At 37.9% G+C, this 12519-nt stretch overlaps 2 protein-coding genes across 2 annotated transcripts in view; both read left to right on the top strand.

The window, feature by feature from the left end:
* Nucleotides 1-7523, top strand: part of LOC107670546 (myocardin-like) — a 21227-nt gene extending 13704 nt beyond the window's left edge. The window contains exons 8-11 of the mRNA XM_016463188.1: nucleotides 1399-1527; nucleotides 3807-3864; nucleotides 3955-4363; nucleotides 7382-7523. Coding sequence (XP_016318674.1) covers nucleotides 1399-1527; nucleotides 3807-3864; nucleotides 3955-4363; nucleotides 7382-7403 — 618 coding nt within the window. The 3' untranslated portion in view covers nucleotides 7404-7523. The remainder of the gene's footprint in view (nucleotides 1-1398; nucleotides 1528-3806; nucleotides 3865-3954; nucleotides 4364-7381) is intronic.
* A 3467-nt stretch (nucleotides 7524-10990) lies between these two features.
* Nucleotides 10991-12519, top strand: part of LOC107670554 (growth arrest-specific protein 7-like) — a 30578-nt gene continuing 29049 nt past the window's right edge. The window contains exon 1 of the mRNA XM_016463198.1: nucleotides 10991-11181. Within this exon, the coding sequence (XP_016318684.1) occupies nucleotides 11005-11181 (177 nt within the window). The 5' untranslated portion in view covers nucleotides 10991-11004. The remainder of the gene's footprint in view (nucleotides 11182-12519) is intronic.

Genomic DNA, 12519 nt, shown 5'->3' with positions numbered 1-12519 from the left:
TAGGAGACGCCATGTGCCTGTATGATGGGACCCAGTGATGTCGTTTATATGGAGAAGAGGAGGGGTCCAAGAACTTATCCCTGAGGAACCCCAGTGACAAGTTGATGTGCTTTGGATACCTCCCCTCCCCAAGCCACCCTGAAAGACCTACCAGTGAGATAGGATTCAAACCAGCGAAGAGGAATCCCTGTGATACCCAGCGATGAGAGGGCAGACAGGAGGATCTGATGATTGACAGTGTCAAAAGCAGCAGATAGATCCAGCAGAATAAGAACTGATGATTTGGAATCAGCTTTTGCAATCCGCAAGGCTTCCGTGACTGACAGTAGCGCAGTCTCAGTTGAATGGCCACTCCTGAAACCTGACTGGTTAGCATCCAGTTTGTTGTTCTGTGAAAGAAACAATGATATCTGGTTGAAAACAACTCTTTCGAGGGTTTTCGCTATGAATGGAAGGAGAGAGACTGGTCTGTAGCTATCTGTAAGTGAAATGTTTAACGTAGGTTTTTTGAGCAGTGGGGTTACCCGAGCCTTCTTGAATGCAGTGGGGAAGGTACCTGTGAGGAGAGATGTGTTGATGATATGTGTGAGTGTTGGTAAAAGTGTAGGAGAGATTGCTTGGAGGAGGTGCGAGGGGATTGGATCTAGAGGGCATGTTGTAGGATGGCTGGAGAGGAGAAGTTTTGATACTTCTGCCTCAGTGAGGGGACAGAAGGAGAAGATGGGAGTTTTTGCAGTGGGTGTATTGATTATTATCAATGTTGAACACAGTTGTGCTGCACAATATTTTTGTGGAAACTGTGAGGCATTTTATTTTTCAGGATTCACAGATGAATAGAAAGTTCAAAAGAACAGCATTTCTTTGAAATAGAAATCCTTTGTTACATTATAAATGTCTTTACTGTCACTTTTGATCAATTAATGCATCCTTGATAAATAAAAGTATTAATTTATTTCTTTTGAAAATGAATCACGGTTTCCACAAAAATATCAAATAAATAACAGCTGTTTTAAATTGTAATAATTTTTCACAATTTTACTCTATTTTTGATCAGATAAATGCAGCCTGGGTGAGCAGAAGGGACTTCTTTCAGAAACATGAAAAACTCTTGGTAATTGCTGACGTTTGTATTTGGTGAGGTTGTTTAATCACATGTGCTGCTCAATGATCATGTGACATCAGCACATGCCCACACACACACTCTCTCACAGCATCTGGTGTGTTTATTGTCACTGGGTCAGAAGTCACGCCGTCCTGCTGAGGAAGCATCTGATAGATTCAGTGCCGCCACACACACTCACACTCACACACACACACACACACACACACACACACTGATCAGAGAGCTGGGCTCCTCTGGCTCCTCAGAGGTGTAACGTGTGGCCCTGTCTCCTGTAGGAGGCTCTGTCTCTCTCTCCGCGGCACGTTGAGCCCAAGTCTCCCACATCCAGCACTGCCTTCTGTAGCTCAGATCCTCCTGCCTCCGGCAGCAAAGGGCCGCCGCGTTATGAGGATGCTGTGAAACAGGTAAAGCAGCTCAGGATCCTCTCACGCTCTCAGAGAGCTTCTGTCTGTGTCTCTGCAGCTTTACTGACAGCGGCAGTAAATTACAATAAATTGTAAGTTACAGTTGTACAATAAAAAATGTCATATTTGATAATAATAATAATAATGATAATAATAATAATAATAATAATTGTATTGTACACCCTGTCCACACAAATGTTGGAGATGATGTGAATGTGTAAATAAAGTGAGCACGTGTTGCATTCTCAGATACATGTTAGACTCATACAGTGATGAAGTTCACTGAGACGCTGAAAACCCCGGATCAGAGCTGATGATGACATGAACACAGAGCCACGCTTCACTCTGAATATACTGATACTGAATTCAATCACAGACGTTGATTTGATCATCACACTGATTATTGCAAAGCCCTGTTGATTTACTTTAGTTGTACATGTAATATGAGCAGCTGTTGGCGTTTCATTAACTTAAGAAGCCCGTTTGCTGTAACTTTCTAGCGATAGCTGTCCTAGAAATCGCCTGCAGAAACAAACATTTACCATCAAGTCTGAGTGAAACCAGTCCCAGGACAAGCGTTTGAATTCCGTCAGCTACAAAATCTCTTCATACATTTAACACTCTTAATGCATTCAAAATCTGTGTACTAGGATAAGATATCGTAACTGTTGTTTAAACGATAAACGATTTGACATTACCGAGTATATCGCAAAAACCAAACAGAAACACACAGAGTGCGTAGTTTTGCGTCTCTTGAGCAACATGACGGTGTTTCCTTACTGAATCAATCCGCTGTTTGAATGAATCAGTTGAGTGAACGACTTAATGACTCACTCGTGCAGTGATTTGCTGCCACCTACTGGCGAATTTAGGTTCATATTTAAAGTATATGTTCCCTTTTTTCCCCCAGAATCATCTCGAATATCACTAATGAAAGTTTTGTTTTTAAAACATCAAAACATTATTTATGCAGGTGAACTGCATTCATGTCCTGCATTAAACCGTCTGTGTGAATGCATCTAAACGCCACTTCAGATGCAGATTCTGTTCCTCTGCACTGCAAACACAAATTTTGTTGATTGATACGGATTTAATTTGATTGGTAACAGCCCTACAGTGCCTTACTATTTGAATTGATTGATTAAATGTAAGAATTTGACACAAAAGTTGATGCATACATTTAATTAGTTTAGAAAAAAACCTTATAAAGGTAAAAATGCATATAAAAGGTAAAAATCAACTTATTGTAAAAGTTAATTTCTGTTACTCCTGCAAACAAACCACTGCACAGAACATGAAGAATATCCGAAGCTTTGGGAGTCAGCTTCCAGCTGTCCTAAACCTGCCAAAATACCAGCACAATTTCAGCAAAATATCATCTAATCATCGCTATCGACAAAATTCCAGAAAATATCCAGATATCATTTTATGTCATTATCGCACACTCCTACTGTGTACTGTTTTCACATTTGGGAGCCGAGTATTTGTTATTTTATAAAACTTCTGATTATTGAGTGAATGTGAAAAAATTCAAGCTTTGGATGTCATATTATTATTGCATTTACCCATTTTTTATTAATCAAAAAAATTGTGAAGCTCTTTGAAATGTCATACATTAACTGCTGAGAAATTTAATAGAATATATGATTGTTTGAGGTGTATAAGATCATATAATTACTAACGCCACTAGAATGAATAGAATTGAATTCCTTTGAATTTCTAACTCACGATTGCTCAAATACAGTCCAAATTTACAAAACCAACAGCAGATTTATTTATAATAAACAACATCAAAACAACATAAATATTACTCTGAAAAGATTTCAAACAAACTAAATTAATTTGTATAAACGTTTCAGATGAACAAAAAGTCATGGATTTTCTTTTTTTCTGCAGTGGTTCGACAATAGACCTACATATTCATGTTCATCAACTGAATCCAGTCCAAAAGTGTGTGAGATATGGAGAAAAGACTAAAAGACTTAACCAAAGTTCTTTGACACTAATATAACTTCATAGACAATTCTACAAAAAGCATTTTTAACACCCAAGAGCACGAAACATGTTTCTTAAAAGATTCTATCTCTTCAAAACAAGATCTGAAACAAATAAATGATGTGTATTTTGAGGGTCTTAAAGCATTTGCAAAGTTTCATTCCATTAATAAAAAACACAATGCAATTGTTACGCATCTCCTCTGCGTTATGAGGGTTAAAGCCAAGAATAGAAGGCTGCACTGAATAGCAACACCATTACATGATCCTGTGATGTTCTTGCAGCAGATGTCATGCAGCCAGCAGATGGACGAGCTTCTAGACGTCCTCATCGAGAGTGGAGGTGAGTCTCAATCATCGCATTTCACCCAGTAACCCAGCTGTTATTGACCATTAAAGTCGCTGTCTGTGCTGTCATTGTCTTGTTTTAAAGAAATGCCAGCTAACGCCAAAGAAGAGCGGTCTCCTGTAACCAAAGTTGTGCCTCACCTTACAGTTTCGCCCAAGTTCCACCGACACTACAGTCAGGTGTCGCCCTCCATGCTGTGGTCCGATCACGGAGACGCTCACCTGGAGCCGCTGCTGAGCCGGACGCAAGGAGACGCGGCGCTCCTGAAGATGCCTGCTGAGGACGGATTCACAAAGATCTCAGCGGGCACCGCCGAGGGTCACGGCCTCGGAATGACCTTCGCGGAGTCGCCGTGGGAGACGATGGAGTGGCTGGATCTGATTCCGCCCAGCTCTGCCAACGCCTCCCACAGCGGCCTGCCTCCGTCTGGACCGAGCATCTTCAACACGGAGCTCCTGGACGAGACCGACATCAGCCTGCACCTGGAGCACTGGTGAGGACAAACATCACGTCCACAGCCAGAGCTCCAGCGCTTACCACTGTTTCATCACGCGCCATCAAAACTTGAATCATTTCGACTGTGGATTCTGTTTGGATTACTGGAAACAGAAAGGAATTGGATTCAGACCGAGACGTCCGTACATCCGTCTGCAAACACATGAACGCAGCTCGATACGGTTTAGTTTCGTCTGCACATCTGTGGTGTGGGAAAAGCACGTATTAATGCGTCACACTAGTATATCACATGCCCTTGTAAATATGAATTCACACTTGCACCTTGAGCTTACAGTAGGATGTCACGCTTTATATGAGCATTTCCTTCCTTTCTGTCACCATCGTGTCTTTAATTTATTTAGCGAGCGCAAACCTTTGGGTTTTACGTGTGATATGAAGGCCTGCTTCCATCATGGGATAAAAAATAATAGTATTTGTGTCTTTATAGCTCAGACTGTTTCTCACAATCTTCAGCATTGCAAGATATAAACACCACAAAATGACAAGTAAAAACACGTAATTGCGACATTTTATCTCACAATTATGACTTTTTTTCTCGTAATTTTATATCTTAATATTCTGATTATATATCTCATAATTCTGACTTTTTATCTTGCAATTCTGAGTTTATATCTCACAATTTCGACTTCATATCTCATAATTCCGACTCTACTTGCAATCTATATCTCATAATTCTGACTCTATATCTCACAATTTCAACTTCATATCTCATAAACCCAACTTCATATCTCATAATTCTGACTCTATATCTCATAATTATGACTCTATATCTCATAATTCCAACTCAATATCTCGTAATTCCGACTCTATATCTCATAATTCTGACTCTATATCTCGCAATTCCAACTCTATATCTCATAATTCCGACTTCATATCTCATAATTCTGACTCTATATCTCGCAATTCCAACTCTATATCTCATAATTCCGACTTCATATCTCATAATTCTGACTCTATATCTCGCAATTCCAACTCTATATCTCATAATTATGACTCTATATCTCATAATTCCGACTCTATATCTCATAATTATGACTCTATATCTCGCAATTCCAACTCTATATCTCATAATTCTGACTCTATATCTCGCTATTCCGACTCTATATCTCATAATTCCGACTTCATATCTCATAATTCTGACTCTATATCTCGCAATTCCGACTCTATATCTCAGAATTCCGACTCTATATCTCGCTATTCCGACTCTATATCTCATAATTCTGACCCTATATCTCATAATTCTGACTCTATATCTCGCAATTCCAACTCTATATCTCATAATTCCGACTCTATATCTCATAATTCTGACTCTATATCTCACAATTCCAACTCTATATCTCATAATTCCGACTTCATATCTCATAATTCCGACTCTATATCTCATAATTCTGACTCTATATCTCGCAATTCCGACTCTATATCTCATAATTCCAACTCTATATCTCATAATTCTGACTCTATATCTCGCAATTCTGACTCTATATCTCATAATTCCGAGTTTATATCTCATAATTATGAGTTTATGTCTTGAAATTCTGACTTTCTATCTTAATTATTTTCTCAGAATTGTGAGGGAAAAAGTCCAAACTGTGAGAAATTATTTTTCATTGCGCTACACTTTATCTGAAAAAGAATATCACTAAATCTCAACTCTTCATAGTCACTGGAGAACTCAACTGTATTTTAGCACGATCAAGCCTTTTAATCTCTGGTCAAACGATCAAAGCAGATGAAGTATTTTTTTTTTAAATCATATTTTGCTAATTTCTTTCCCCCAAAGTCTGTTTTGCATTCTAGAATATTATATTACCGCCACTTCTGTTGTTTTGAACATTCATTAGCTCTTTTTTTATTGGTTGTTTTATTCTTTTTGGATCTTACTCTTCTGATGTATTTATTTCAACCTTTTCGTTTCATTGGCATATTTATACATATTTATGAGACATTCCTTTTCATTAAAAACAAAAGTTAGAGTAAACTCGCTCATGGTTAAAAGTGATTAAAATGAGGACACCAGAGTCAAAACAAATCACTTTGCGATAATATTCAGATCCATCATTTCATTGTGTGAAATCATCCTCCCTTATTGATATTTTTCAAAGGACATGCACATTTTCTAACACACAAACAGCATGTTTTTAATCCTGTCTGATTTATTAGACAACTTCTCGTCCCTGTTTCTCATCCAAACCTCTGAGTGTCAGTTAAGTCACACTGAATCAATCTGAAATCACAATCAGAAGCAATACTTCATTAACAGCGATGCCCATTTTTACCAGCACTTGTGAAGAATGAAATCTAATATATAGATTATATAAGTTCAACTGTGAAACTGTACTGTGGCAAATTTGGGACCTGACTTTTTAAGATCTTTCGTTTTAGCTTTTAAGACTGGTCACTGAATAGCAGAGCTTTATATATATATATATATATATATATATATACAGTATATATATATAAATGATATTAGTTCACCAAAAGCTCAAACTGTGAATAGATTTTTTTTCCCATGCTATTTTCTGGTTTCTAATCATATTTTGTGCCACTGAATGCTTTTGTACAGACCTTTAGGATCGCTTTAGTATGCCTTTTGTGGAGCCGTGAGGCCTTACAATACAAATAAACTCAATACATGAATCAGACGATCCACTTTTATATAAATACACTTTTGTAAGAAATAAACCCTGGGATCTGAAGTCCATGAATAAGCATTGAGGGCATTATAGACCAACAACAAGCTGTTTTCTATTCGAGACTCGGTATTAAACAGAGTACTGTTTTGATAAGAGACTCTATTTTTACACATGAAGGTAGGTTCATACTCTTAATACAACCAGCTCAGATATTAGGTCTATAATCCAGATGAATTGTGTGTAAAGTTTGATGTAGAGTTACTCCTGTAGATTTTATTTTTCTATGTTTGATATCAGCCAATGAACAGAGCAGCCCAGCAGAAGTGACTTTGCTATCTTGTGTTTTGTTTCCCTTCCTACAGCTTTGTTTCTTCTGGAATGTAATTCGTATGACAGAAAGCGTTAGTATTGCTTGGCCACTGAACAACATCACCATATAACCGGACCCAGTATTTGTCTCCACCACTGTATTACTGTACCAGATCTCAATAAACAAACGTAAAACCAACCAATCAGACTGTGCGCTGTATTCGATGACTTCTGAAGAGCACTGCAGTGAGTTTTTCGACTTTCCACTTCAAGATGTCATTTAATTCAGTGTTTAGTTGTAATTCATTGTGAAATGTGCGATTTCTGAGTGAAAACCGTATCCACACCCATTGTTTTTTTTCAGTGCAGGTACTTCAGAACGATCTTCAAATGCATGTAACTGCTAGCGTTTACAGGTATAAATGCAATAATAACTGCGAGACGCTGAGTATTGGTTTTATTCTAGCACTGAGCCCGTCGTGTGTTCAGATCTAAGAGCAGAATGACAATAAACCTGCAGGCAAACACGCTCATCATATTCATAACGCCAGCTGATGTCCTCATTAACAAGCTGTCAGAGGTCAATATATATCCAAAAATTAACATATAGTATGCTTTATCCCTGCACAATTTTTACAGATTACTCTTCTCACCGTACACTCAGTGATTCTATTTCAGTGTTTTTTCTGTACATAGTTTCCACTCTTGATACAATATAATAATACACATCACCCTTAAAATGATTCGTGATTTGAACACTACTATTTCTTAAATCGCATTTGAGAGGATTTTCTGCTGTGAAACTGGAAAGCTGATTTCTTGACAAAGACTAGTGACATCATCTTCCATCGTGAAAACATGACACTCTCTGAACACTATCCGGCAGCATATCATTATACAATCAGACCGATGTTTGATAAACACTGTGCATCTTTTACAATAAGTGAGCTGTGAATGAATTGTAGGCCGTATCTCACACAAACTCACGCCAGATCCTCTGAAAACATGCTGAAAGTGAGCTTGTGGGGAATCTGTGAATCTTCTGATTGGACGATGTGGAAGTGAAACATCATTTCCAGCGCCTGCATTCAGACACCAGACTGGATTCTCTCGGAGAAAGTGGAAACCGTTTGGATCATCGTGACCAGGGGCGCCGCTAGCAATTTTGGGCCCTATGAAAGAATATGAGGTTGGGCCCCCTACTTCACCAAACATACACTGACTATATTGCCCAAAGTATTGGGAAAACTCAAAAAAACTCATCGCCAAACACCAATGACTTGTACATATGCGTACAATCATTTTAGACACTTCCAAAACTGTGGCAACAAAGATGGAAATACAATTTTTAAATACATGAATTATGTTTCGATCTTTGATGCCACAGTTTTGGAAGTGCCTTTTTCTGTTCTAAAGAAGGAGGTGTCCCAATACATTTGTCCATATGTATGTACAAGTCACTGGTGTTTGGTGATGAGTTTTTGGCTCAAGGTCTGCATTTAAAGTCACAGCAGAGGTGTTCAGATGGGATTAGGACGTGGCTTTCTGCAGACCAGCCCAGTTCTTCCACACTGACTCGATCAATCTTTGTTTTTTAACCTTGCCTTATACACAGAGGCATTGTTGTGTTAGAATAGAAAAGGGTCCTGTTCAAACTATTGGTATAAAATTAGAAGCACACAATTCCCTAGAATAGCATTATATGCTTTTTTTTTTTACTAAAAATTAGAAATGACTAAAGTAGTCAAACCTGTTCATTAGAAGGGTGTGTCCCAATACTTTGGGCAATGTAGTGGGCAAGCCAGCCTAGCTATTCAAAATCTTTGTCTGCAATTTAATAATATTGACCTATTGACTATTGCTATTGCTTTTGACCATTAGGTATCAGTAACATAATTAATTCAGAACCTGTTTTATGGACATAGACTTTCTGTACCACACTATTCTGCTGATATGGAATGAGTTTTAATCAGTTATATTAATATTAATAATAAATAGGATACCCCATAGCAGCATTTCCAGCAGTATCCAACATTTCTCAATCATACAAATAATTTATTTAAATTTTACATTTTTATGATTTAATTAATTATTTGCATTTCATTAAACTCGCAAACCCCCTGCAGTTCCTTTATGAACCCTAGTTTGGGAAACCTTTATAATGTAATGTTTAATGCATTTCATGTTGTAAATAACAACAAATCAAAAGTAATCTAAAGTAATTAAAAATAGTCTGATTAGGCTATATTGCGTAAAATGTGTAACGTAACGGATTACGTTACTAACTACAATGTTTATCTTGTAATTTGGAATCAGTAACGGACTACAAGTTGTAACCTACCCAGCTCTGCATAAAAACTTGCAGTTCTGAGAAGAAAAGTCAGAATTGTGAGATAAAAAGTTAGTTACCTTTTTATTTTTTATTCAAAACAACAGTTGCGAGAAGTAAACTCAGAATTCTGAGGAGTAAAATCAGAACTGTGATTTTTTTGTATTCCGTCCGACAAAAAAAAATAACAATTGTGAGATATAAACTCAGAATTGTGGAATTGCGAGAAAGAAAGTAACATTTTTTTTTATTCCGTGGTGGAAACGGGCTTCCATACAATACCATACTTTGTTGTTGTTGTTGTTCTGTAACACTGTCTGTAACACAAGAAGTGCACTTTAGGATGTTCAGAGCTCGAGCTGTCTTCAGAACACCACAGTTATCTGTCCACGAGAGGGAGACCACAGACAAGCGAGAGCAGCTGAACACATGATTCAGTCATATTTCCACTCGGTTTCACTCCTGCAGCTCCTGTAAATGTTCCTTACATCATCCAGCAGAGGAGTGAATATTCATTTCACGAGCAGGAATGTACCTAAGGACACACAATAACCATGAAAACCCGTCACATCACACTCTTTAGATAGTTTCCTTCATTTGAAGTATCCTATCCATAGCCTATTAATAGCTAAGACACAAAAGCTGACACGTTTGAATTCAACAGTTGGAGGTGAAATCAATTTGAATCCATCGTGTTCTCAATTCATTTGAAGTGAATGTTATAGCTAATATTTTATAAATATTTGTTTTTCTTCAGTGTTGCAGCCGATTTTACCCATGCACTCAAGAACCAGTTAATTAAATCCAACGCAAATGGAGAATATCGCGCTTCTTTTATGCAGGCAGGTCGAATATATTCAGTTACTTGATGTTAGCTACATGCATGCACATAAATATGCAAAACTTAATATGTGAAACATCTTACTTAATCCACAAGATTTTGTTATTTAATTAATTAATGAAAGTTACCTTAATTCTGAGCAACCTGTCGGTGATGAGCAGCTGGTGTTCTCATGGGCATCCCCACATTTCATCTGAGAAGCGTCTGAACTGTCGCAGTTCTCTGTGTTCTCCTGTATTAGACAATACAGACGTTTAGTGACACAGATCAGGCTTTTCGGAATGAGGCAATGCAGTGAATGAGCTCTGATGTTGTGTGTGTGCGTGCGTGCGTGCGTGCGTGCGTGCGTGTGTGTTCACCCCACTGCCACTCGCTGCGATCCACACAGCATTCACGTCACAGTCACACCGACCCTGAGAATGACGAGCACCGCTTGAGTTCGGAGTCATTCGGAGTTCCCATTTGGAGACAGTCTGGAGATCTGATTCGCCGCCTGAGGAGTTACGATGTCGGGCTCGTTTTGCCGAAGTTTATACGCGTTTACCGGCGATCAGCACCAGCAGGGACTGAAGTTTGAGGCTGGAGAGCTGATCAGAATAACGCAAGCTCTGGACGGAGGCTGGTGGGAGGGAGAGAAGGACGGAGTCAAGGGATGGTTCCCCTCAACTTACGTGCAGCTGGAGGTAAGCCCTTCATCATCATCATCATCATCATCATCTCAGGTGTGCGTGTGTTCATCATCGCGTCCGAACACGAGAACTCTATCGGCTGCCGTACAGGCGACACATTTAGGTTATAAAAACGACATGGGAACATAATGTTTTGAAATTAAATTAGAAAGTTAGTCAGAGGTTACAAAAACTTTATACTAACTTTATTTCACCAAAAATATAACGTGATCGTTTATTCTAAGAACGCTAGAATGTCCCGTTTTCTTGTGGTGATTAGAATAGTATTTAAAGGTTACAAACAAACGAAATTAGAAATCGTGATAAGGACGTTCCGAGAATGTTGTTTTTAGAACGTTTTCTCTCGAAATTATAACAACGTTCATCAAGTTCAAATAACATTATAAATGTTGATCTCAGAACGTTTCTCTCAACGTTTTCTTGTAATAAAGTTATCAGAACGTTCCACTAGCATTACTTTAAGAACGTTTTGCGTATAATGTAAGGACATTAATATAGCCTAACGCTAGTGAAAGTAGTCGGGCGCTCTGAGTAATGACTCGGTGTTGAGAGTGAAATCTGTGTTTTATTCAGTAAAGCTGAGACTTTTACTCTCACTTACTCTTACTCTTACTTTAGTAAGGTGCGAACTGTCTCTCGCCAATCGAAACGTTTCAAACGGGTTCTGAACGCTGGTGCCCTTACGAAAAAGAAGTTTATTCAAGTGTGCTATTAGTATACTTCTTTTAAACTAAAAAATAGGAAAGTATACTTTTAGTCTACTTTTTCTGTTCTTCTCAGAAATGGGCTTTATGTTCTTCTCAGAAATATACTTAAAATGACATTTAAGTATACTTGACTTATACTTAGAAAAAGTCTAAATATATTTGAGCTACTGTATACTTGTGCCCCTAGAATCAGTGTTTTCATTGTTATACTGTAGGGGGCGCTAGTACACATCTTCTGTACAGAATTTCCAAAAAACACAAGTGAAGAAGAAACCGAAACAACAGATGCTTCCACATGTAATCTAACACAATCATCAGACATAAAACAGCATCAAAACTGTGTAACGTAATGGAATAAAATGTTGACCAATGAAGAGGTAATACTGACTGTCAAGCTTTGGGGTGTTGATCGACTCCATCTACGTTTTGATTATCATTCTGAATCCAATTCATAGTCTTGTTTTCAGCTTTTTGTTCAAAATATTGTGTATTTATTTCTGATTTTTTTTTTTATTTATGAAACTTACCCACATTCGAGTGTTTATAAAAAAGAATGCATGAAGCTAGAATAAAATGTTTTTGTTTACAAGCAGATACCCTGTTCTTTTGATGTTTTGTATGTTCA

This window comes from Sinocyclocheilus anshuiensis, unplaced genomic scaffold (assembly GCF_001515605.1).
Source record: "Sinocyclocheilus anshuiensis isolate Anshui unplaced genomic scaffold, SAMN03320099.WGS_v1.1 scaffold989, whole genome shotgun sequence".
In the NCBI taxonomy this organism is placed as follows: domain Eukaryota; kingdom Metazoa; phylum Chordata; class Actinopteri; order Cypriniformes; family Cyprinidae; genus Sinocyclocheilus; species Sinocyclocheilus anshuiensis.
Note: the sequence above shows the minus strand (reverse complement) of the source record. Positions and strands in the feature narration are given on the sequence as shown.